The sequence below is a fragment of the Hyalella azteca genome, unplaced genomic scaffold, assembly GCF_000764305.2.
Source record: "Hyalella azteca isolate HAZT.00-mixed unplaced genomic scaffold, Hazt_2.0.2 contig5144, whole genome shotgun sequence".
NCBI lineage: Eukaryota > Metazoa > Arthropoda > Malacostraca > Amphipoda > Hyalellidae > Hyalella > Hyalella azteca.
This window is the reverse complement of record NW_025935343.1, coordinates 9934-37405: the sequence shown is the minus strand read 5'-3', so window position 1 is coordinate 37405 and position 27472 is coordinate 9934. Positions and strand designations below refer to the sequence as shown.

General features: G+C 39.6%; 2 protein-coding genes across 2 annotated transcripts; one reads left to right on the top strand and one right to left on the bottom strand.

The window, feature by feature from the left end:
- Positions 1-531: 531 nt before the first annotated feature.
- LOC108666123 lies at positions 532-12736 on the top strand. The gene is made up of 3 exons (XM_018152939.2): positions 532-591; positions 8142-8865; positions 9279-12736. The coding sequence occupies exons 2-3, from the start codon at positions 8245-8247 to the stop codon at positions 10098-10100; spliced, it is 1443 nt and encodes a 480-aa protein (XP_018008428.1). The 5' UTR covers positions 532-591; positions 8142-8244; the 3' UTR covers positions 10101-12736.
- A 4249-nt stretch (positions 12737-16985) lies between these two features.
- Positions 16986-27158, bottom strand: LOC108666119 (actin-related protein 10). Its single transcript, XM_018152935.2, has 9 exons — positions 26694-27158; positions 25422-25574; positions 24731-24839; positions 24289-24464; positions 21473-21591; positions 20649-20786; positions 19738-19829; positions 18186-18375; positions 16986-17311 (listed from the first exon to the last, which is right to left on the bottom strand). Exons 1-9 carry the CDS (start codon positions 26780-26782, stop codon positions 17163-17165), a joined length of 1215 nt encoding a protein of 404 aa, XP_018008424.1. The 5' UTR covers positions 26783-27158; the 3' UTR covers positions 16986-17162.
- Positions 27159-27472: the final 314 nt, after the last annotated feature.

The window sequence follows — 27472 nt, the reverse complement described above, 5'->3', positions numbered from 1 at the left end:
TTCATTTTCATAACTTAGTCATGTCTCTTCGGGAGCACAGCCGTTGGCTACAAATTTAATTCGTTAACTAGCCTTTGGGCCCAAGCAAAAAAATTTTTGTTCCGGAGGAAATTCGGGGTAATTTTGGAGGTAGGGCCATGCTTAGGAGGCGAGTCTATGAAGACTGTACTGACGGGAGCAGTGTTTATGGAATAAAGGCGCTACTGCTTTTAGCACTCAATTTCATAGGCGGCTCTAACCAGCATATTAAAAAGGTTCCTACTAAGATACACATTTGTTTCTTGCTGAGAACTCCATTCGATTATAGAATTCAATTAATAGGCATGTACACTCGGCGAAAATTATATTAAATTTTTTCCGAGCGGCCGCGGACTCGACTATTACAGTTTACTTCTCAGCCCAGTAGTTTCCTGATTTCGAAGTAATTATTATTATTATTGTTTCCGTGTTCCGGAAACAAAATTTAGCTCTTGATAACTAACAGATAGCCCCGCCTGCCCTTCTGAGTTGTGAGTTTGTGACGCGTGCACAGTTTACTCAAGGCGATGCTGAGGAAGAGATGTCGATGTTCCCACTTCGTAAAAATTCGCAGTGAGTATGGCGTGTGACGTGACGTGAATCCTATGATCTACTATCATTTGCGCAGTCCATTTGAAAGCTTAATGCCGGACGAGACATAATTTTAGTAATAGTGGTAACAGTTTTCAATTAGCCAAATGGCCTGTCGCCGTTCCGCACAATAAGCCACTATTCTCGCAGCTCGCCGAGGTTTCGAACACGAAACTTGGTGCTTCAATCAAGCTAATCTCCAACTCCCAACCATCTTGCCGATTTTGACCAGAACTGTCACAGGAATGAAAGGAAGCTGGGACAGTTAGTGAGCTGTGGGTTCGATCCTGGCTACCTGCGACAGTTCTGGCTACAATGAGCAAGATGGCCGAGACACAGCAAAATTGGAAGAGTGAGTTACGTGTTCGAGACCGGTGACGCGCTGTGAAAATTCTGCGATGTTCAGAATAGGCGATCTAATGCCTAACTATCGCTGACACCGCTATTACTATTACAAAATGTGGAACATTAGCTATGCTAATTCTAAATCAGGACAGTTTTCTTCCTGGCTTGGTAAGAATACGAATAAACTTCAAATATTTAAACATGAACCATGGACAAACTTCAAATTTTATTTTCACAGAATCCTCAGTTTTTTCCATATGATAGAAGTGAACTGAACAAAGAGTCCTAACTTGAAATTTAGAAGTAAAACTTAATCGTTTATTTGACAAGAACGTAGCCTTCCTATCTTACCCATCACTAACCTACGTATTGATGGCTATCGCGGGGAAGAATTTTAAATGCTAAACTCGTCTCGCCGTGCCCAACTGTTGTATGTTACTTCAACCATATTTTTATGGATTTTACCATTGTTATTTGACAAGCTGTCCACCCGAATATGACTGTGTGCCGTTTGATGCGCATTGTGATCGTTAAACTGATTCTTTGGTTAGATATTCTTGTGGTTACTGACTTACTGATTAGATCTCGCGTTTTCATCGAGAAAGATGGAACCTGTGTGATCTTTTGGTGACTGATTAGATCTCGCGTTTTCATCGAGAAAGATGGAACCTGAGTGGGGAACCTTCTTCTCAAGGGATGTTGACGTTGGACCATTCTCAATGCCATGCATTAATAACTAAAGTGGTGATGCATTGACAAGCGCTTTGAACACCCAAGTTATTTAATTTACTATCCTCATGATTACTCGCCTTGCATCATGATGACGTCCTACAGCTTTTGGTGACGCAACATTGTTTTGAAGCGAGCATACATAAATATCTCTTCCAGTTACCTCCGCAACTCATTTTCTAGCAACTTTGCTAGCCTATTGTAATTTAGCCGGGTTACCCCATCAGCCCTAAATAATTATTATTGTCTATGTTATTGCCTTAAGCATCATTATTAATTATTGTCGCGGAATAATTTAAACCTGAAATAAAATTGTGTTATCTTATTCGCCTAACACTGACTAGACAGCGATGAAGGACCAGAATAGAGGAGTATCTAATTCTCCATTCATTCTATTGTGCCAGCGTAAGAAAGCTGGTCATATGGAATTGCATCACAGTCATTCAAGTGAAAGGCAAGAAAAGACACTTAAAAATTTTGATGTTCTAAGAACAAATAAACGTGCATGATTAACTGTTTTTTGGCTTTTAGCATAATGAGTGGAATACTACCGGTACTGCATCAGTAATTTAGAATTAGAGAGATTGAAAACTGCTCTTTCTCAATGCAAGGATGAACATTCCGAAGGATGAACATTCCGAAGGATGAACATTCCGAAGGATGAACATTCCGAAACTTAGTTTAATTCTGGTATTCACAAAGAGGGTTTTGACACCAAAAAGAGAACGTTTGAATAAATTCTTGCACCTCGGTTCCAAAAATAGCTTTAGCTTTCTCAAATGCAAGTATCAGCATATTACGGACAATGTCTAGTTTATGGAAAGGCGATGGCATCCACAAGTACCAGCGATTCAAACTAATGTACCTAAGCATATATCTCAGAACACAAGAAATCAGCTACATAATATAGGCAACTAAGCTAGTAATCTCAGTTATTACCAGCCCCTTCTGACTTTAGCAAAAAATCGGCCTCCAGTTATGTAGTGTTTGCACTACCACAACTTGCATGAAATTCTTCCCTGTAGAAACATTCGTTACTCACGTTTGCTTGACGGCTTGGTAAATGCACTAAAACAAACTAAAATGATTCAGTGACGTATTAATGATACCTGCGTGAGAATGGGTTATCATACATCCTAGGAGCAGGAATAAAGGGAGTCATTTCAAGTAAATCTGATCTACGGAAATCCCTACCTCAGCACGACAGCACACCCAATGTTCGAATTCCCTCAATTCAAATTCAAGCATTTCAACTAGGTATTCAGACTTCATCTATCTGACATATGCAAATTGATTGGTAAGCCACTACTCATTATTTACTTTTACTTCACTAAGAGGAACATGTCAGTCCAGCATGTAAAATATGAGGTAAATGAAATAGATGGGCAGCTAATTAATCACAAATCGATCTCCTACCCTGGGACACCAGTCAGCCCTTCTGCTTGAACTGAGTCACACGCAGACCTGCTAATTAAGTGCCAATATAGCGACACACCATCTGTACTGGGACTACTGGCAGTCGCACTGAAGCTTCCGCAAATATGGATGCAGGACCCTGTTGCCTGATGTGCATATGCCGGGACAAATATCAGCCTACACGGCATCGCACGAAGCCTTACCAAGTATAATCACTTAGTGTCTGCTCTTCGGTACGAAGTAATAGCAAAGTGCGCGATATTTTGTGCTCAACCGAAGTTTAAGATGAAACTAGCCATAATCTCTTTTCTAAAGGTAAAGGAAGACCTTGGCGATCATAAGCCATCGCAGCTTCTATGTCATATGCAGAGCCTACTCTAGCAGGGCAGCAAAAATTTCGATACAAAAATTTTCCGTGAGCTTTTATACAGAAGCTTCCGATCCAGCGTGTTTTAGCAACGATGCCAACGGATACGGCACTGGGGACATACCGATAAGCAAGATTGCAGACCGCGTTTAGGACGTAAAAACAACAATGCAGTACAAACATCGTCCCAATCAAATCCCCAAATTCTTTACTTGGAGCAGAAATTATCTGTCCTCGCGGATCATGTTTCGAAGTTACTCATCATAGTAAAAAAACGAGGACAAAGCACGTTCCCCTTCATTAGACCGCCAAAGGCACGAGCAACGCTGCAGCCCCCAGCGAGAAAATCATAGCGACAAACTCCATTCCGCAGCTCCAGGTCAGCACTGCTACTACAACAAGCGTTTCGGAGCGGCAGCACGAAAATGCGTTCCTCTTTGCAACTGTTGTGAAACGAGAGCCGCGAGTGTCACGACGACTACCACTTGCAAACACCGTGTTTCAATACTCCCAGATCGTCACACTAATTTGAAATTTTTAACACAGGTGCCGATGTTAGCATACCCCCAGCGTCTACGCCCGACCGCCTGAAGCCACCAAAGTCATATCTCTATGCAGAGAATGAATCATCCATACCAGCCTTTGGAGAAAAGACTCTCACATTGGATTTTGGCCTACGACGGACGTTTCGGCGGATGTTTTTGATCGCAAATGTGAAACAACCTATAATGGGTGCATACTTTTTGTACCACTACAACCTCGTGGTCGACCTGAAGAAGCGTATTCTGTGGACGGTGCAACCAATTTAAAAAACAGACCACCTTGTAAACAGGTTCATTCAATGAAGGATTTCGGTTATTAACAGTGCAAGTGTCAGTAATTAAGATAGGCTACTATTGCAATTTCCATTTTTACTCAAGCCTTTGGACGCCGATATTCCCCTGAAACGCCCAGTGTGCCACCACATTGAAACTACCGGTGTTCCAGTGCTAGCGAAGCACGCCGGTTATCAACGGACAGCTAGCGAACAGCTGCAACACAATAATTTGACCACACGTGTGAGCTCGGCATAGTGAGACGTTCTACCAGTAGCATGTCGTTCAGCCCTCCCCGTGGTTACCAAGAGCAACGGTGACTGGCGTCCATGTAGCGACTAGAGAGCACTTAACTCTCGAGTTCCTGAACGTTACCCTCTACCATTCATGCAAGACGGTTATTGCATCGTAACCTGCGAATAGCACGATCAGCAAAATTAAACTAGTGCGCGCCTACAATCAGATTCCGATTTGCGAAGCGGTGATCCCGAAAACAGCAATCACAACTCCTGTTGTAATTTTTGAACTTTTTCGTATGCCTTTCCAATTACGCAATGCGGCTCAAACGTTTCAGCGCTTTATAGATGAGGTTCTAAGAGGCCTTCCCTTTGATTATCCGTAGCCTGACGATGTATTGATTGCCAGTAATAAAAGTGAAACTCACTACAAACACCTAAAAGTCGTTTTTTAGCGACTAGAGTTATTCGGCATTAGATTTCCTCGGCAATTTACTTCCATAGATTTCATTCCTACTTTTTTTCCTCACTGGAGAGGAGAAGAGAGAGGTACATCATACTGTACACTTGGAAGATAATAACCGGACTGGCTCCCAACTGAGAGCGAGACTCCAAAATAGTGACATCTGACAACGAAAGGAGGGGGAAACTTTGCAGGATACCTCCATAAAAGTAACCGAGCTGTGGCCAGAGCTCAGACTCTTCGTGAGGGATCACTGTCAGAGGTAAGACCAAAGCTGCTTAACGCTTTTCCAATGGTGATAAGAGGAGTGGTTTACTCTTGTGACTTTCAGGAGATAGCTGGATAAGTTTCAGAAGAAGATCCCGGTTTGTCCAGTTATAGCTACCCTCAGCAACAGCATCTTACATCAGCTGGCCCAAAGGCTGGCCCAAATAGACGGAACACGTCCAACGTTACATCCGCAACCCTTGGGCTGGGCGAGGCGACTTCCCTATCGACGACTTGGAGATGAATGACTACGAAGGCGGAGCATCAGCTTGACCGTGGACTACGAAGTCCTAAACTCTTCATAAAGTCACCGCCACCACTATTACTCCTGTTGCTACCACCGCCACCACTATTACTCCTGTTGCTACCACCGCCACCACTATTACTCCTGTTACTACCACCGCCACCACTATTACTCCTGTTACTACCACCGCCCCCACTATTACTCCTGTTGCTACCACCGCCACCACTATTACTCCTGTTGCTACCACCGCCACCACTATTACACCTGTTGCTACCACCGCCACCACTGTAACTCCTGTTGCTACCACCGCCACCATCATTGCTACGAGGCACGGCAGTGTCAGTGAGGCACCACATTCAGTGTCTCTCAGGAGCTCAGAATGTGAGGTTGTCAGGCTGGACGCTCCTTTGTTGACAGGCCGAAGTGTTACGAAGCGAATTGCGTTTGCGAAACGTTAAACAAATATCCCTACAATATTAAGCGCATCATTAACGCATTTAATCTTATTTTTGAGATTAAATCTAGGGTTGTGTGATTTTAATCTAGTGTTGCATTTTAAATTGTGTATTGCTAAGTTATATTTGGTCATCTAGGATCTAGACTATCCAAAACATAATGGGTACATGAATTAATGTGTTCATAACCTTTTGCTACTGACGGTGAATTCAGTTGCTAGGCTTTTGTGTACGAATGTCACTATTGGTATTGTGGTCATGCACTCTTTGAGAATAGATTAAATTCGCAGTCTGTTGTTTCCTGATGCGCAAGAAAAATTCTAAGATCGGTTAATGGTCCAGAATTCCCATAGATGAATTAGTTGCTTAGAGTAATAATGTCTATTGGGTATAATAGATGTCATTCTAAGGGACGCTTGCTTTATAACACACAAATAGATACAAACCAACGAAATTATTATCCTTTTGCGAGTTGAACTATGAACGTAGACTAAGTCTGATAATGTTTGCGACGTGACTCTTGGGAACTTTAAATTGAATTGTTAGCAGATTCTATGTATTTTTTTTGTACAGTTGGGCTTAACTACAACAACGCACGTTTCCCCTCCTCAACCCCGCCCCCCGTTATGTAAACTTCGATGAGAATGTGTAATCATTGTGCATTCCTGCATGGGCTTAAACTTTTCGTTCCGTGATTTCTCGAAAGTTTTCGATAGCATTCACAGAGGCAAGGACTACAGGTTAGATAATTTTAAACTTCATCAGCCCGGGAACTAGTAACTGAGAAGCATTAGGGTTTTTTTGCTGGGGGTCTGAATTAAGTCAGCTGGACAGTCCCCAAGGCCACAGTCTGACAGTCTACACTGTGACTAATCAAAATTTTAATTTGTCAATGCACCATAGGCGTATAATGAATTCGCCCTATCATTTTTCGGGCCAGTATTGGCAGGACTATTCTATTGGTACGAGAACGGTAGGGAATGTTACTTCAAGCTTGCAAACCAGGCTAATCGAAAATGTTGAGTGCCCTTCAATGACAACTGCGTTCTTCCGTGAACGTGCATTTGCATGATCGTTTAGTAGCTAAAATTGTTTTAGGGTTCGTTAGAATTGCCACGTATTATTACCACTACTATAGTAGGTAGTACCAGAAGTGACAACTGAAAGTAATAACAATTGCAGCGTCTGAACTGTGATAATAATTCGAACATTGTGTTGGTATCAAAATTATCTGCTTGATATTTAAAAATGAACAGACATTTTACTCCCATTTGATAACAAAGACTAAGATGGAGGCAGCTACACTAATCGGTATTATTGCAGATTAACTACATCCAAAAAAAAGGGTGTTTTTTTTTTAATTATATGTTTTTTGGGGTGTAGATGGTATTATTGCAGATTAACTACATCCAAAAAAAAGGGTGTTTTTTTTTTAATTATATGTTTTTTGGGGTGTAGATTACGAATCTGAAATCCATTTTTGGCGGTCGGCATCGGAAAACCGATTTTTTTCCGACCCAAAAATCGCGCTAAAAATGCCTTTTACGTAACCCCCATGTTAGTAAGTCGCGAAAAAAATCGGTTTTCCGATGCCGACCGCCAAAAATGGATTTCAGATTCGTAATCTACACCCCAAAAAACATATAATTAAAAAAAAAACACCCTTTTTTTGGATGTAGTTAATCTGCAATAATACCCACTAATCATTTAAAGAATTCTGGAATTCATTGCCTTAAAAATCTCTTCTACTTCCGAGTGAATCTAACCAAACAAGGGGGAAGCAATGCAGCTTCAGCATGGCGAGAATACTGATCAGGCGACATACATAAACTGTTATTACCAGACTTTTGACTATTACATCTCCTGGCAGTGGGCAGTCGCGACTTTTTTGTCAATCAGCCATTTTATCCACGTAGAAAATTTGTGTTCGGCACGTGCGAACCAAAAAAATAAATTTAACAGCACGTCAATGAGGTAATTTCAACAGTTCTTCAACATATGGTGATAATTGGCTAAAATTATTCCCCTCCAACACCCAGTATCTTTACTCATGTCAAAACTCAACAGGCTGAACGGGAGCAGAATTCATCATCTGTCATTTTTTACAAAGATTTTGCTCGTTATCAAGTGTATCTTACCTATAACTCTGTCATTCGCCTATATTGATTTTTTATTTCCTTATGGTGTACTTGCAGAGTTCTTTTATTAGGGTATCAAATTTTGGGCAGATACATAACAATGTAAAATTGGGAAATTTTCAATAAATCCAATTAGTTTTGTCAAGGTTTGAAAAAAAACATGGCCGTCTCCTTTGCTTCTCAGGAGCCAACAACAAATGCCGCGAATGTCAGGGCGAATGATCCGCTCACAGACGAAATTCGAACAATTCACCAGATTTCTGCATCTGAAAACAATTCACTTCTAGCTGCCTCTGAATGCGATCCAGATTCTGTTCCTGTTCATAATGTATTAATTTCAGTTACACGCAATCCATCTCACTTACGCACAATGAATCAAACTGCGCCTAATAATCATCACTGGACATGTCCGAGGGCCGCGAATTCTCATGATGACGCCACTGAACCAAGCTCGCAATTACCGGAGACTAACAATCATGAGGAATCAACAAGAACCATACAGGAAAACAAGTCTAGATGGTGGATGTTCTCGCGAACCGACACCGCAGGAACCCCGCGATCCCGTACTAGGGAAATAGGATACCGCGTTCTCTGTTCCTTCATCAATGACTTCATGCCCTGGATTATTGGCTCGTACGTGATCTTCCAGGCCTTCAAGTATGGAATGCTAGAGCTGGGCTTGGCAGCCTTTCTTGTGATGTTGTCGGTGCATGGGATTCTTAAGTGGTGCAACGCTGCATCAGCCATCAGAGATGACAACATTGACGATCTCGAGTCGGAGGTGAGCCTTTGAATTTGCGCTAATTGCTTCTACTTTTTTCTACGCACAACTTGCTTAAAAAGTAGTAATATTTTTAGCATGGTTCCAAAAAATTTTGGTGGCTCCAGGAGGTAGAAAGCAGGGGACTTTTTAAGCAAGAAGCTCTGTAAGCGGAAATACAGTACGTTACTTCTGAACCATGTTCGCAGATATATATTTTCAGTCAACACCTCGTTACCTAACGATTACGCTGGTTCTTTATATTGCTGACGTCCTGTTTCATTTGCCGTTCGATTTAATATTGTGAGGCACTGTTATATGTAGTTATCGGCTACCTCGTTTTTCTTCTTCTGATGTCCTAAAAAATTAAAAAGTTATTTCATGGTTGCCTGTGAATTTGATATGAAAAGTAACTCGTCATGTTCACATTTCAGTGTGACACTCGAAGAAATTCGTCGGAGACCGACACTTCTCGCGACTACCTCTACCTTCATCATCATCACCGGCACCTCAACGACACCGACTTCAGTTCAAACGATGAGAGTGACGTTACAGACCATAGTTCCGTCAACGATAAAGTGATCATAGTCATGGACGAGCCTCCACCCTCGTATGACGTGGCTTCCAAACCCACAGCCAAAGACCTGGAGTTGGATCTCCAAGTTCACTTAACTCCAATTTTGTCACCTGAACAGTGTGGGTTGAACGGCTATTCGGCAAGTGGCATCGGTCGTTTGGACACCAGGGGCTCCAGAAGGCCGCATGTTCTGCCTTGCTCTTCCTGTGTGTCGTCTGAAGTGGACGATGATTCTTTACCTAGCTACACGGAGGCCACCAAGAGAATTAAAAGAAAGAAGAAAAGGAAGAATAGCGCAAACAATCGCTCACTCATGACCGAAAATAACGATGATACAGAAGAACAAACTCTCATTCATCCGATGGAGAAGAAACACGTGGCTTCTAATGACCGCCAGGTCTCTATCCCAATAGTACATTCTAGTCTGTCGGATGTTGACATCACTGAAGTGCCGGTTGCACATAACGACGGTACTGATGTATGCGCTGATGTGGTGAACGGTGCTCGTGTCGATAGAGTTCGTGATGTGCATACGGGTATTAGGGATACGCGTGAGTCACATACTCACAACTGTACTAGGAGTGATGCAACGTGCATTGTGAGACTTGATGCACGTGATATGATTTCCATATTTCCACACGATGCCAATCTGACTTTCAATTCCTTAGAAATCGTGTAAAGTGCTTTAGTGTACACGCTTTAATTTTTTTTGCAGCTTCTTATTCTGCCACATGTTTCTCCGGTTCTAAACTAACGTTATTATTATCTTTCAGTGAAAACTTACAAAATATTCTTAGTGAATAGTGATGTTTTAGATATATAATTAAGCGTCTATAAGAATTTGTAATAAATTATTAATTTAATGTTGTATCTTATAGTCGAGAATCGCAAGGAGAATGTGACGGAATCAAATTAATTTTCGACCAAAAAGAAATGTTCGTGCTACAACATTGATAAAAATGTAAATAAATTCAATTTTTTCTACAGTGAACTTAGCTATATGTTAACAACAATTGTAAACATTATCACCATTATTATGCTCACCTTATTTTTGAACTGCATTGTCGAAGGCTCACAAACGCTTCATCCTCATCGTTCTTTGTGAGCAGTAAAATGCATGAAATTGATCAAAAAAATGTATCGATCAGCCTCAAACGGTCAGCCTCAAATTCAGCCCATATATGTAGGAGTTCAGCCTAAATGATTGTCTGTAATTACCACTTTCCAGTCATTAGCGCCGAATGAGTGGAATCTGCTGGCAGTATCAAGCTAATATCTTTTTTTGTCCTCAATATTAATGATGCTAGAGCCGTGGTCCTTAACATTAATGATGCCAGAGCCGTGGTCCTCAACATTAATGATGCTAGAGCCGTGGTCCTTAACTTTAATGATGCTAGAGCCGTGGTCCTCAACATTAATGATGTCAGAGCCGTGGTCCTCAACATTAATGATGCTAGAGCCGTGGTCCTCTACATTAATGATGCTACAGTCGCGGTCCTTAACTTTAATGATGCATAGAGCCGCGGTCCTCAACATTAATGATGTTAGAGCCGTGGTCCTTAACTTTAATGATGCTAGAGCCGTGGTCCTCTACATTAATGATGCTAGAGCCGCGGTCCTTAACTTTAATGATGCTAGAGCCGCGGTCCTTAACTTTAATGATGCTACAGTCGCGGTCCTTAACTTTAATGATGCATAGAGCCGCGGTCCTCAACATTAATGATGTTAGAGCCGTGGTCCTTAACTTTAATGATGCTAGAGCCGTGGTCCTCTACATTAATGATGCTAGAGCCGCGGTCCTTAACTTTAATGATGCTAGAGCCGTGGTCCTTAACTTTAATAATGCTAGAGCCGTGGTCCTTAACTTTAATGATGCTAGAGCCGCGGTCCTTAACTTAATGATGCTAGAGCCGTGGTCCTTAACTTTAATGATGCTAGAGCCGTGGTCCTCAACATTAATAATGCTAGAGCTGTGGTCCTCAACATTAATAATGCTAGAGCCGTGGTCCTTAACATTAATGATGCTAGAGCCTCAATCCTCAAACTGCCAGCGGCCTTATCACCATGCAGCTTTATCCAAGTATACGCAAGGCGGTAACGCCTTTACTCGCCACACACTCAATGTTTCACTAAAAAATACTTACTTATTGAGTCTATCTTCGGCATATGTGGCTGTCTATTGTATGGGCAGTGTGACTGCGTATCTTTGTCACCTGTGGCTGTGTATCTTTGATGCATATGGTTGTATATATGCCTCACGGAGCTTTGTCTCTATATCCAATGTGGCTGCGCATCTTTGTCACATGAGACTTTATGTATATTTGCCGCATTTTATTGTGTAGCTTTTTCGCATGTTAATGAACATCTTGAACGCATGTGGCTTGGTATCTAAGCAAATATGTGGCTGTGAATCTTTAGCGCCTTTGGCCGTGCATCTTCATCGTCTGTGGTTGTTTATCTTATGCAGTTTTGTATCTTTGGAACACGTGTCTTGCACATTTGCAAGTGTCTTGTACATTTGCAAGTGTCTTGTACATTTGCAAGTGTCTTGTACATTTGCAAAACTCGTGTCTTTGGAACACGAGTTTTGCCACATTTGTTTCAGTATACTTGTTGCCGCTCTGTATACAAGCCATTTTGTTTTGCAAACTACTTCGACGTGCAAGCCATTTTGTCCTGCAAACCTTTCTTGCTAACTTTTTCTGCCAGCTATTTTCTTTTGCAAACTATTTCCCTTTGCAAACTTCATTGTTGTACAATATTTGGTTTTTCAGATTATTTTGTCTTACAAACTATTTTGTTTTGCAGACTATTTTATTTTCGCTTTGAATGCGATTTACTTGATAAGAGAACTATCATGGGGCTGGTCGCGATATCTCATTTTTTCTATCTCATAATTATTTATGCATGACTGATTATAAAGATGACACACACCCTGTACAATTAAATTAGCAGTAGTTAGTAAATTCGAATAAATATTTCGGTTTACACGAGGTGTGCCGAATTACATGTTCCTTCATCGCTGCTATCAAGCTGCTTCGCTGCACCTGACATGTTCATAAGCGTTTCATTTTCATAGGTTTATTTTTATAAGCATTTCTAATTGCAAGATCTAACGCCTAGATGTTAAACTTCGTGCAACCCGATAGGCAAAGGTAATCTACGCAAAAAGTTTGGATTTAAACTTTATCTGCGTAAATAGAATAATTAAATAGTAATTTATCTTATGTCAGCGTTGAACTCGAGCAACGAATATGTTCATCTGAGTTGCTTTTGAATGTATTTGAAATATTTCGATTAAAACCTAACAATGTTTGTATAGATCCATATCCTGATGTGTATCTAGGATAATCATTCATTTTTTACAATGGCGCTTGCTTAATGTAACTAGTGAATTAATAAATTCAGGCGTAAACATAACTGTGGAGAGGCAGGGTGGCCCAGTGGTTACAGTTCAAAGTACTAGAATGCGAGTTCGATCCCAGTTACATGCAACATTTGTGGTCAAATCGGCGAGAAGGCCGGGCGGTAAAACACAAGTAAATTGGAGTTTTAAGTTGCATGTTCGAGACCAGCAACAAGCTGTGAATATTTCTGCGATGTTAAGAATCGGTGTCAAGTCTAACGGCCTAGTGAACGCCGACACCGCTATCCTATTTTTTCCCATTTCTAATGACATGAACATATCAATATTTAAAATAATATAATTCATTTTGCACTGCATCACATTCAAATATTCCAGCTAGCGTGAACTCAATCATCATCCAATCCTAGAAGTTAGACGAGTTAATCAGAAGCTATAAATTTTTCTTTTTGTTCTTGTCAACGGTTAAGAAATCCATGTCTCCTGTGAATGCCGTTTGCCTTTTGTCCACTGCAGTCACGACCACAAAGTAAGTCGGCGTGGTTGCTCAGGTTAATGGCAACATAATCGATTTGATTTTTTCAGAAAATATATTTTACTTGGTGTAGCTATACATTGCAAAAGTTGTCTTGTCGAAACTTGTCTTGAATGATCGAAAGAAAATGTATTTTCTATATTCTAGCAATACTTGCAAACTAATATTGATCAATGTATTAATGAATACGTGTATGGCATTCGTTGTGTTATAAATACGCAATTCTTCCCCTATATAAATTTTAATGTAAAATTTAGCGAACACTAATAATTACATATTTCCATCCTTATGACGATCACAGTCCGATGCATCACCACAACATCCATTATGTTCCGCAACACCGGCGCCCCACGCAACATTCTTCTTGTTCCGCAACACAGACGCTCCACGCAACATTCTTCTTGTTCCGCAACACAGACGCCCCACGCAACATTCTTCGTGTTCCGCAACACAGACGCCCCACGCAACATTCTTCGTGTTCCGCAACACAAGCGCCCCACGCAACATTCTTCTTGTTCCGCAACACAGACGCTCCACGCAACATTCTTCGTGTTCCGCAACACAGACGCCCCACGCAACATTCTTCTTGTTCCGCAACACAGACGCCCCACGCAACATTCTTCTTGTTCCGCAACACAGGCGCCCCACGCAACATTCTTCTTGTTCCGCAACACAGGCGCCCCACGCAACATTCTTCTTGTTCCGCAACACAGACGCCCCACGCAACATTCTTCTTGTTCCGCAACACAGGCGCCCCACGCAACATTCTTCTTGTTCCGCAACACAGACGCCCCATGCAACATTCTTCTTGTTCCGCAACACAAGCGCCCCATGCAACATTCTTCTTGTTCCGCAACACAAGCGCCCCACGCAACATTCTTCTTGTTCCGCAACACAAGCGCCCCACGCAACATTCTTCTTGTTCCGCAACACAAGCGCCCCATGCAACATTCTTCTTGTTCCGCAACACAAGCGCCCCATGCAACATTCTTCTTGTTCCGCAACACAAGCGCCCCACGCAACATTCTTCTTGTTCCGCAACACAAGCGCCCCACGCAACATTCTTCTTGTTCCGCAACACAAGCGCCCCATGCAACATTCTTCTTGTTCCGCAACACAGGCACCCCACGCAACATTCCTCTTGTTCCGCAACACAGACGCCCCACGCAACATTCTTCTTGTTCCGCAACACAGACGCCCCACGCAACATTCTTCTTGTTCCGCAACACCGGCGCCCCACGCAACATTCGTTGCACCCACATCAGCTCACGTTATCTGTGCACCTCCATTTGTATGAGCAGGTTTTCCGATGCAGAGGCACGCGCTTGCAAGTTCCAGGTGAAGGATGACACATCGAGGAGTGAGTTACAAGTAGCTTGATGATAGAACCTGTTGCGAGTCGTGCTATTGCATGCTGCATTCTCATCCCAGGCGCTGTGCTGCATCATTTCTGGATAAGCCTGGCCGTTGTAAAAGGGTAAAGACACACGTACACATGCTGTGAGAACGTGCCTTTGCTTTGAGTGGGCAGGTATAATTTGAAGAGAGTTTCGATAATGAATACTTTCCGGTGTGATTAGAAAAAGTGTTTCATAATTTCACTGTAAACTACAAATTACACACAGCCATGTAAAGTACAGTTTACAAATTATTGAATAGATTCAAGGCTACTAGGCTTTAACATGCCCGTTTGTTAAAATACACTAAGTTGTCTAAGATATGATTCATTCCAAAACTTTCGATGGCATGTCTTATAGGTAGGTAAAGAAATAGTGTTACAGATTTTAAGAAAAGTTCCCATTTCGGAGAACCACTTTCAAGGTTTAAAAATTTGAAATTAGCGCTTATACCTACAGTGCTAACTGACCTTCATCGTTTAGTTTTGCTTGTCATAATTATCTGATGCTCCTATATCTTAAGAAGATCTTTAGTTAAATGATAGTTTAATGGTCATGATGACTAAGCATATCACTTTGGCAAATCCCGCGGCATTGTCATCCTTGTTGTCTCGCGACCTTGAGGAAGATAACGTGTGGTCTCGCGCGGTTTTTTCGCGCTAAGGAATCATTGGACGAGACGACCTTCGGACGAGCCTTGGAATTGACGCATCGGCAAGGCAAGTCACGCGCCTTCAATACGCCTTGGGAGCGCACTGCACGCCTTGGTAGCGCACTGCACGCCTTGGTAGCGCATTTCCAAACTCTAGGTTCGGGCGCACGACAGCAACAAACAACTGCTTCATCGTTCCTGCATCTAGGAACTCGAAAGAGCGTCTGATCAGTCCAAGTCGTTTATTGGCTTTATTAACTTGACCTTCAATATGCTTAGAAAATTATGGACGGGTCTGCATGAAATTTAGTCCTATACAAATTATTGGCAATAATTACCGCGGGGTAATTATAAAAGATTTTATCGTTATTTCGTTCTCGATTAAAACGAAAAAACGCAACTTATGCGAACATTAATTTACCTCAATTCTGAACGATCTGCTTGGAATGTAAAATATAACTAATTAATAGCAAGATACCGGGACAGGAACCGTTGCTAATTTTTAAGTTGCTTCGTTTTTTATTAACAAATATCTTTAATTAATTAGGTTAGATCATGTTAAAATAGGTGAGGATTAGTTAGGTTGCGTTATTTGTTATTGCATCACAATGGTCCAACTTATCTTTACTTAACCTATCCCTGCCTAACCTAACCGAATTTTTGTAAAGCTTCGTTTAAATCGAAAACGCAGAAACGTTCAAATTTGCGACGATCTGCGGTGTCTGGTGATTAATTTGTTATGATATATATTTCATGCATATTCGTTCAGAATTCAGAAAGTTATGAGCTGTTTACTGGTATTAATCAATTAATCCATAACGAAATGACGTAAAAGTATGCAATTCCTATCGCGGCGGATTGCGTATTATTGTTTCGATGTTTTTTCTGATCTGTTCAGAATTGAAGGACTTTCGAAGTTTCGATTGGCTCAGTTACGTTTTCCGGTTAAGTGTGCGGAGGAGTTTGAAAGTGAGCTCGGTGAGGTGTTGATAGTCTGATAGAGTACCACATGTTCATATTCGTATGCACTAGTCTTCCGTTACATTAAAGTTGACACTACAATGAGATGTTGTTGAGCTCTATTCTACCTTAAAACGACAATTCTCTACGGAAAAGAATTCTTTTTAAATAAACATCGCTCACACGAGATGCAGAGAGCAGAAGGATCAGAAGCAGGAATTTTTCCATTGTTCCCTAATCTAGAAATTATGCTTGCGGAAAATGCACTAGGCTTCGTTTCAACGACAGCAAAAGGTTTTTTTCTGTAAAAATACATTGGTATATAAAATTTTGTTGGAAAGATGTGGTATCCAAGTGGAGCGTAGCCACTCAAGTTATACTTACGTCAGTTACGTGGCATCGTCGTTGCATCAATGCTCTGTAAATTGGTCGCCACGTGATTGAAACGAATATCTTACAAGGTTATTTTTTTGCGTGTATTGAAGTTCACACTAGATCGTACAGTGCAGCTGGCAATTGAAGTGCGAGGTTTAAGAACTCGCATTAGAATACGGTAAGTATTTTTTGTGACTGCCAAGATTTTTTTAAGGTGGCATAACAACAGCTTATAGAAAACTGACAGAATGCGATACAGAAAGGTCAGAACTAAAGGCAAATGCGTTACGATATTCATTTTAATATATAGCTTACATCGCAACGTTCACGTGCCCAGTAAAGCTTAATCGAACGTATAAAATAAGATATGAATTAAATACATCAATTTCTTATCAGTGCATAAAGTAAGTAAAGCATTTAGTGTAATAGATTATATATTAGGTATTCATGGTATTGCACTATGCGGGAGCCCTAGGGTCGTGTTGAGTGTTGTACACAAGGCTCGACCAGTCAGGCATGGGCGCGTTGCTCTTGCAGGCGGCGAGGTATTGTTCCCGCGTGACGCTGCGCGGCGCCAGTCCCGCCTCTGTGCTTCCAAGCAGGCAACCTGCACAATCATTCAGACATGATTTTAGTTATTTACCTTGGCCATTATTGATATAACATGCATACCATTGTTGATAACATTATAATTAGCTGCTGGTAAACTATACCTAACCCGACAAATGAGGCTACACCACATATTGTTAAACTCTTGCCGCGTTGAGAAACTCTGAAAGGAAGTCTAGTTCTGCTCAGACTGAGGGTACACAGACATGCTAAGAGCAGATTCGTCACTCCTCTCTTTCTACTATAACATCCATTGAAGCCCTGCTCTCTGGCTCTTATCTTCCAACCCTAACTCAGCTATGGTGAGTATTGAAATCGAGGAGAAGTCTACTCGGTTAGGGTGCCACGCAAAGGACCTTATTAATCTTCCTGGTACTTTTATTATTGCTCTTCCTTTCCCATTTCCCTTGTTCCGTTCTTTTCCTTGGCCCAACATGGCTGACCAACAAAAGGACACGAGAGCCCTGGGCAAGGAGCAGCAGTGAAAAAGACATGTCGGATATAAATTGAATGCCGTTTTCAAAGCATTCAAAACGATTAAAAATTCTATAGGCTGCACTGTCCAAAGCCAAGTCGCTGCAGAACAATATGGGCCAGGGAGCAGGGTTTGAGCATGACCCATAAGAAGAGAAAGCAATGATGATCCTGAACGTCTCGGCAGTTTCCGCGCGACATAGTGCATACCCTTCAGAGAAGTGAGTCCATACGTCATATTCATGCCTTTTCAGCATGCCTTCTTTCTTTGTACTACCTCCTCCTCTTCTATCACTTTGTCCTAACTCCTCTTCTCTCACGCAAGCCCTTGTGTCTCAAACAACATCCACTTGAGCGTTACGACCAGCAGACAAGTAACAGCCTGATGCTCCCATCACCTCCCAGCCACGTGACGCAGTTATCAGGCACGGGAGGCTTGTGAAGCTTGAAGGTGTATGGCGCCATGTCGCCCCTGGTAGACTGCAGACGCAACTCTTGTAACAAGCGCTTCTTTAAACCCAGCATCGCCGCCGTCCCGCCAACCACTACCAAGTTCGCTGTCATCTCCCGTCGCACGTCCACAGGGCACTGCTCAATACGTCATTGTTTAGCCCGTACATCATCTATTACATGACGTACATTTATAGTACGTACAGCAGAGTACACTAGTTATTTACATAGCTTTCCAGTTCACTGCTTATATACCGTAGCTTTATGTCATTCATAGAACGTACAGCGGAGTACACTACATTCAGAGCATAGCGGCATTTAAAGAACATACTACAGAGTACACTACTTGCATAGCTTCACGTCATTCATAAGCAAACAGCAATAAGCGGTTCGTAAGCAAATCACATGGCCTCCAGAAGCGGTTAGACGTTTTACATAGTTTTCTTCCAGACCAACAATAACAGCAAAATGAGAAATTATGAGCAAGTTAGAGCCTTTGCATTGCAACGACCGTGGTATCTAACGAAATTGTGGGTTCAGAGCTTTCGAGAATAGCGAGGAAGAACATTTACGCTTACACACCTGCTGTGAAGGCTTTGGTGTCATGTTAACAACAAAAGTAATATCAATGCAATTACTTTCGATTAAACTTTTTAAACAGCTACGTTAAGAATCTTCATATTTCTTTTCTAAAATAAAAGATAATTGCCCCAAAAGGGTTGTACTTTGAACATTTGGTTAGCGCTATATAGCATGACTGGCAATTGAACTATTAAGATCGCTTTAACCATTCATGTGCCCCGCATTACACAAATGACGTTTCTGATTCATTTATGTGTACACATTTTAACGGATAAAATAATTCCAGGTTACATTGGAATTCCCGGCAAATTGGATTAATTGAAGGAAAACTGTCATGAAAAAATTCACAACTCAAAATGTTGAGAAAGCATCTCTGCAAGAACGCATATCATATATATACAATAACAGACATTGAAAATATTCTACGTACCAAATCTTTTCATATTCTCATTTATAAAACTTCTCTCACAACTGATGCTCATGACACAGGCACAAGTACGAGTAAGGTTTAAAGATGGAACTATTTCGTAGAGCCTATGAATCATTTATCCTTTAGTCATTTTATCCTTTTTTGTGTCGATTTATTTTTCGTTGGCTATTAATCATATGTGTGATGTGCCCTCGAAGTTCGTTTGAACCAGACGCCACGATAAATGCTCCATGGAATACTAATAATAATAAAAATGTAACTCAATACTCACTGCAGTGAGTGACAGAGAGCGCATTTTCTCGTCGACGAAAACGTGAAGTCACGGACGGACGAACAGACAGACAGACAGACAGACAGACAGACAGACAGACGGACGGACGGACGGACGGACGGACGGACGGACATGGCGAGCACAATAGTGCATTTTTTCCATAAATGAGAAAATGCGCTAAAAAGGACAATAATAGTCCATATTCTGAAGCCCTCACTTTGTTGATGGCGTCCAGGATGATGCTGGGCAGGCAGAGGTTGTCGGCATCCGTCTCGAAGAGCACCTCGGCAGCCATCTCCCTGACAGTGCCTGCGTGGTACGAGGCTAGCTTAGCTCCACACAATCATTGTAAGGCTAAAATTATATGAATAGTGCTTCATATATTGAAAATCACTCAAGCCTGTGAACTTAATCAGTTCCAAAATAGAAGTTAACAATAGAAGGAAAATCTAGTTCCACATAGTTGGATCCAAAATAAGCGCACAGATTCATACATTACTTATCCGGAATTCCACCCTAGCACACATTAAACATCGATACGAGACAGAAGCACCCTAAACTGGGGGTGACTTGGCGCCTTGAATCGTGGTGACTTCGACCAATAATACCTATATAAAGATAAACACTTATACCGTCATGAAGATCTTCATTGAGGCCATTTGATTCTTGTTTAACTTTCGTTATGAATAAGCCCTGTTTTGCTTGATTCTTCATTAATTTAATTTTGAGTCACGTCAGTCAATTGACTTATTAAAAGTTATTCAGCTTCAGGTTTCCATACATTGGATTCACCAAAATTCTAATGAGCCATTTAAGTCGTTTCATAAAATGAAGACGACTCAAAGCCGTCAATTATTTAAGTTTCTCTAATGCGATTCAATAGAAAACTTTTTAATAGGATATTGAAAAACACGGTCATACCCGAGATGAAATGAGTTACGAGATAACGAACTTGAGAAAGGTTGTAACGTGCACTCGAACTTTTGTACCAGACGTCACGATAATCTCTTTGCAGAATAATAATAATAATGAGATTGTAACATTCCCTCTAAATTTTGTACGTACCAGGCGTAACGATAATCTCTTTGCAAAATAATAATAATAATGAAATGAGATAGAAAAAGATACCTGATATTTTGAGAGTGCGCTCCCCAGAGAGAGGGTAGAGGACATCAGGAGGGGGAGGTGGAGGCTCATTGCTGCGGTCAGCTTTGTTCTGATGTAGCCTCTCGCTGCGCTCCGGCGTGCTTACAAAACAGCACCGAACTGCACACAGTCAAGAATTTATTGAGGAATATTATGAAGATAATTCATCACTTAAGGAGGATCAGATGTGCAAAATATTTAAATACTAGTTTGAGAGACAAATTCTAATTGAGTTTGGTAACAGGATGCTGGCTTGGCAGGACAATACAGGGGTCTATCCTCAAAAAAATTTTTTTGTTTGTTTTGGGGTGTATTCAGAACCTTTCAGAGAGAAATCTTTGCCAATATTCGAATTATTCAACATGTATAGCTTATATTGCCTAATCGGTCAAAATTCACCTTTTCTGAGGAAATCCATTCTTCAGACTCTATGTTGAAGAACAACACCAGAGTCTTGTGCTAAATCGCAACCTTCAAGCTAGGCGTTGTGAATTGAATGGGATAGACATAAACTCAACAAAATTTCGTCAAAAAGATAAATTTTCATAGATCTAGTGCAGGCAATTCTCCAGAAAACATGCATTTGATTAGAGGAACATAGGAGCTGGCTATCAAAAGCAAAATATTCTTTTGTCATTGACAAATGTGTCATCTTGGATTATCAACATTCATAACGATACCAAAAAATATTAATGTCTAACAAAAATACAAATTTGTAACAAGTAACTTTACATATTATATGTGAAGTCTGTGAGGAACAGTATTAATGATTCATGTCTTCTTTACCATATACTTGACATACTCACCTAAGATATCCTCAAGCCTCTGAGATGTAAGAAGCTGCAGATCTGAGTCCTGCAGGCTGGTGGCCTCTCCATCTTCACCTATGACGCTGCTGCGCTCCTCCAGCAACGCTTTCAGGCTCCTGTGTCAACCAACACAACAATTAACAATATAACAAAAAATTCATGCTGAACATAAGATAAATGGCAATTAATTGAAAAAAATTAAATTTTCACCAGTAGGAACATTCCATTGGAGCTAAGTTTAATAATCAAACGAGCAAAAATTTTATCCATAAAAAAGCTTGAGAGGTTGCATTTGTCTATGAGACTTGCCTATAAGAAAATTTTAAAATCATAGGTAATACCTACTTGGTAATTATGATTACTTTCTAATTGTATATACCAGGGTTGGCGATTTTTTTGATTTTTTTAAAAAAATCAAAAAAATCAAAAATCAATGATTTTTTTGATTTTTTCATGATTTTTTTTATTTATTTGATTTTTTTGATTTTTTCAACTTTTTTGTCTTTTTTAAGTGTTATTTTTTATGTTGCAATTAGCCTACTAACAATAGCAGTAATATGGATCCTAATGGATGGCTAAAAAGGGCACTTATTGCCATCAATAATGGCCAACAGGCCAAGGTGATGTTTACCACTTACGGATTTTTGGGTAAACAATTATTGGTAAGTCTATTCATTAGCTTTGTAAAGTTTGTATGGAGCAAGGTAATGAGCTAAATATTGACCATTTAACTGGCTTCAATATACAAAAACACTTCAGGAATGCAGATCTTCTAAACATTGAAGAGTCACATAGGTAGCTGATAACGCAGTGCACAGCACCATCAATAGATCTACTAGTTTTATGTCATGTAAATGTACCAGACTCTACCCTCTATACACACCGACTAGAAATGACTGAGTGACTGACTGCACTGTTCCCATTTAATTCAGACCAATTAACAAATACTAAACATAAACTGAACGATAACCAAACAAACCTCATACGACTTGAAACGAGACTTAAGTTATGAAAAAATCTAATACAGAGTGAAATAAACATGTGCACAATTCAAATATTTTATATCCATTCATTGCATTTAAATATTTTATATATAGTCTTATAATTGTAATTGTTTTGTTTCTAGTTTTAAATTCACATATTTAAAGATTGAAATTAAATATTTCAATTAGAATACTCATATTAGGGTGGAAAATCTAATTGCCCAAAAGGTCAATACAATCTCAACCTTTCAATATACAGGGTGGGGTGAACCGATTGAGCAGTTTTGAGGTAAAATAAAAGAGTAATGGAGATACATAAAGAAGAAAGTTTATTTTCCTAGAAGTTAGCATAACATACCATTTAGAATACTTATGTTTTGAAAACAATATCTGGAAGATGGGGGCCGTTAGCTGCAACACACTGTTGGAGTCGTTCTCAGAGGAGGGAGTAACCGTAACAGTGAATTCTGATCGCTATGCTGCAATGTTGCAAAATTTCTTGCACCCCATGATGGAAAACATTGTTGAAAATGAAGCATTGGGAGACATGTGGTTCCAGCAGGATGGGGCTACAGCTCACACAGCCCGAATGTCGCTCTATGTTTTGAAATGCATGTGTATTGCAACACTTGATGCCTCTGTACCAAAAACATTCAATTTATTGGAACCTAATACACACTAAAGGCAACAAGTTTATATACCAATTTGTCATTCATAGTACATTTATACTAAATCATGAATAACAATACCTCAATATAAATTAAAGACTGCCACTCAATATATTTAAATATATGAAAAAATCAAAAAAATCAAAAAAAGCAAAAAAATCATGATTTTTTTATAAAAAATCAAGTGATTTAATCACATGACTTAATCATTTTGATTTAATCATTGCCAACCCTGGTATATACATAGTTTCAAAATTCAATCCAGAAGTACATTATTCTTAAGTTATTAATTTGTATCTATTATATACTGTTCAAAACAAAATCAACTGTAAATAAATGATGAATTCGGTATGACGATGAATTTAGCCAACATTTTGATTGGAAATATGAATAAGGTGGATGAGAATACAAATGACTTTGCTTTTCCTGAGTGTCGAGACAAGAAATTTGTGGATCAATTGCCGGATACGATATGGAATGGGTGAAAGGGAATGAAAAAAAAATCTGGAGAGAGAACAAAAATAATTGAGAACCTGATACCATTATAATGAACATATGATCAGTACAAGAAATGTCATGCCCCTGGAAATGTGATACGTAGCTCTGAACACGGACAATAATGTAATTCTACCAGTCTTTGTTTTTCTTTTTAAGTCTACCAGTGAGAACAGGGACATGACAGATAATTAAAGAGGTGTAGTAACATTTCTTTGTAGCAACAAGTAACATTAGCCACTGTAATGTTCCTGGCATTTCAGTTCAACGAGCCAACAGCACTAGTACCTATTCTTTCTTGCTTGAAGACATGATATCTTTGAGATTTTAGTCAACTTTTTTCTTCTTCATGGATCACAGAAGGCATGGTTCTGCTGCATTTAAAAAAAATTTATAACCGCCCTAAAGTGAGGCCTTGCATTTCTTGTCTAAAATGTTGGACTGATATTACACATTTAAACATCTAATGAGTTGTCTTTATTATTTTTTTTAAAAGGAATAATTTCTAACTGATGCGTGAAGCTGTTTTCATATACACCCTCCTCTAAAACTAAAATATAATGCTCTATTTTCTAAGCATAATAATTAATAATTCCAGCAAAATTGTAGTTATTTCTGCAAAAATATTGTAAAATTCAAAGACAAATATTGCATCAATTTCACTAACATTTGCATAGCTTTGGCTCCCAGTGGGAGAGCTTGCCAGGCATTGAGGATAGCCACGCCTCCAAAGACAGGGATGACTGAGGCTTCAGAGTAACCTATGTCCACCACAAGCCCCGTCTCCACTCCCAGCGTGAGCAGTGCAACAAGATGTGATGGCACAAACGACACAGACACCATCTGCACACAGTTTAAAACACAAGTTAGACAGCATAAGCACTCAGATTTTAGGCACAATTGTAACTATGAAATCTGTCAAGGGTTAAATCTGGAGCTACTAATGTAAGAAAAATTTATGCCTAATCTTAGAAAGTTAAAATAGAATTTTCAACGTGGATATATTAGGTATACAACTGCAATATAGTTATAAGAAACATTTCATTCAACATTCAAAACATATAAAAATCATCTATAGTTAGAGCATAGCCATGCACAGAATTGCTTACTTCAAAATGCCTGAAAAGAACACAGGCAATTGTTTCTTTAATGATTGAACTCCCCAATAGATTTTCAACAACCACAATTCGTCTTTCCTTGGGGTTGACCAATAGACACCTGCAGTTGAGGACAAATGAGTAGGTATACACATATATTTGATGGATGGAAAGTCTCATCTTTAAGATATTAGGCTATGCAATATTTTGAAAAGAAAAATAATTGCTCCCACTGTTTCTTAATTTAAATCAAAGTTGAATGATGATAAAAGCAATATTGTTTATTCTAATATACATAGTATATTAAATAAATGGGTGCAATTTTCTTTTAAAGTGAACCCTTTTAGTTCATTTTCTGGCATACTGGTACATACATACCTATACCATCTTCTAGCAAGATATCAGCAGGGATCCATTTAAAAATGATAGATGATACATCTACTATACAAATATAGACTAAGCTCATCAATAACACAAAATTATTTTTCAGATTTAAAAATTGTAATCTCATTATTTTCAATAACATAGATTTCTTAATACTTTATTCTCCTAATCAAAGAATAATAGATGTGAAATATGTTCAGGGTCTTCAAGTGGGGCTTTTAGCAGGAAATTACTTCCAAGTAATTTTTTAAGGTAAATAATTCAAATTATTGCACAAGATGGAAATAAAACTGATGGAAATAAAAATGATGAGCTTTACCTGATGTAAATTTTGAGGATAAAAAGTGTAATTCTGCGGCGCAGGATCTGAGGATCAGAGCTCTCAAAGACGGGTACATTATTGCCAGTGTCTGGGCACTCGACAACACTCGCAACAATTGCTCGGGGTCCCGTTTCTCCAGCAAACCCAACCCTGTGCAAAAATTATATGTCATACAAAAATCACAGATTAGTTAGGAGGCAATAGCCAGAATTGGTATGCTTGTTGATACTGTACATGCAAGGATGGAAACAATCTCAACAGCATTTAGCACTTTTATGGCAGGATTGCTTGTTAAATATCTTACTTATTACTCAAATTGTGCAGCAATAATGTGATTTTTTCCTATATTTAGAATCCCACGGCCTGAGCGTGCACTTGTGTCAACAATCAGAAAAGAGAATTCATTTAGCAAATTTCATGAGGCTTTAAAATATGACAGGAAAGCTCTAGTTGTGGCTGGAAAGGTAGATATATTCCACCCCAAATGTTAGGATACAAGTTGAAATTAAAATTGCTGACTATGAAAATAATGAAATTGTTGACTATTATAATAACTATTAATTTCCTATCCTCATTTTTCCACAGTGGACATGATTACAGTAACTAATTTACATCAAGATAATTGGTGTAAATGTCAACATAATTATTGCAGTCAACTTCTCCAACTTGACAAAAACTGAAGAAAGCTATAATAATTTCTGGATGTTCAGTCTGACCACATTAACACCCTTCAGAAAAAACTGTAGGCTGCCAGCTTTTTTTGACTTGTCCTTCACAACTATCCAGGGCCAGGCTCTGTTATAAGCAAGTTAAAGAAATCCCTTTGTGATATCCATGACACTGGACACAAGAGTCAACACTCAGTTACTGAGCAGTGCTGAAGTTTAATTCAGGGCAAGAATGAAAATTTAGTAGGTATACCTATCAGTCATGGATGTCAAATTTCCAATTGGATCACTTAAGGGACACCAAATTTCCATAATAAGTAGAAAATAATACCAATCCTGCTCAAAATGATGTAATACTGGTCAGAAGAACAATTTGTAGGGTTCAATAACCACATGTGACACGCTGAATACGATGTCATTTTGATTACACGAGGGAGACCTGGTTCAGTTTTGTTTATAAAATGTAAATCTTCTCATGAAGGCCAGCCACCAGCAACTCAAGTGCTGTGGCAAGGTTCTTGGCATTAATGGGAGTCAATATTTTTCACTGGTTTATGAGTTAAAAAACATGAATGATATAGCACACTTAAAATTAACTTACTTTGTATAGGCAGATCCAAAGTCAAAAATCACTGTAGTATGTTTTTCATCATGCAGTGTAAGACTGCTTATGCTTTCATATAGAGGCATCTTAAAATATTTGTATGATTTGTGATCTATCAAATAAATAAGGATTATACTTGGAAAAAAGACTATGATATTTCTATGATGGGAACTACTTAACCCTTGATTTGAGCATGCAAGTTACTACCTATAGATGGTCATGTAAAATCGCCTATTAAAAGCTAAAAAAAAACCAACAGCCTCCACATAGTGTTTGCTGCTATGTTATCATGCTACTGCCAAGTGCATACCATTGATACCACCAATCATCTGATCATCATTCCATACATAGTAGACTCTTGCAATAGGCCCCAACAGGAAAATCAAGCAGAAGTTGCACTTAATGGGACAATAACTCCAGTGAATCTATCCAATTTCACACATTGCTATTGCTTTTTCCCAATTTCTTCAGTGAAAAATAAAAAATATAACTCAGTACTCACTGCAGTTAGTGACAGAGAGGGCATTTTCTTGTCAACGAAAACATGAAGTCACGGACGGACAGACAGACGGACAGACATGGCGAGCACAATAGTGCATTTTTTCATAAATGAGAAAAGCGCCAAAAATGGTCTCATTTACCAGTGATTTTCAAAATTCACCCATGAACCGATAATTTTTACATGCAATTTTGGGAAACTTCTGCCCAATATTCTAAATTGGATGCACAGAATTAAATAAAATCAATAGGATTAACATATTAAATAATTTAACTTG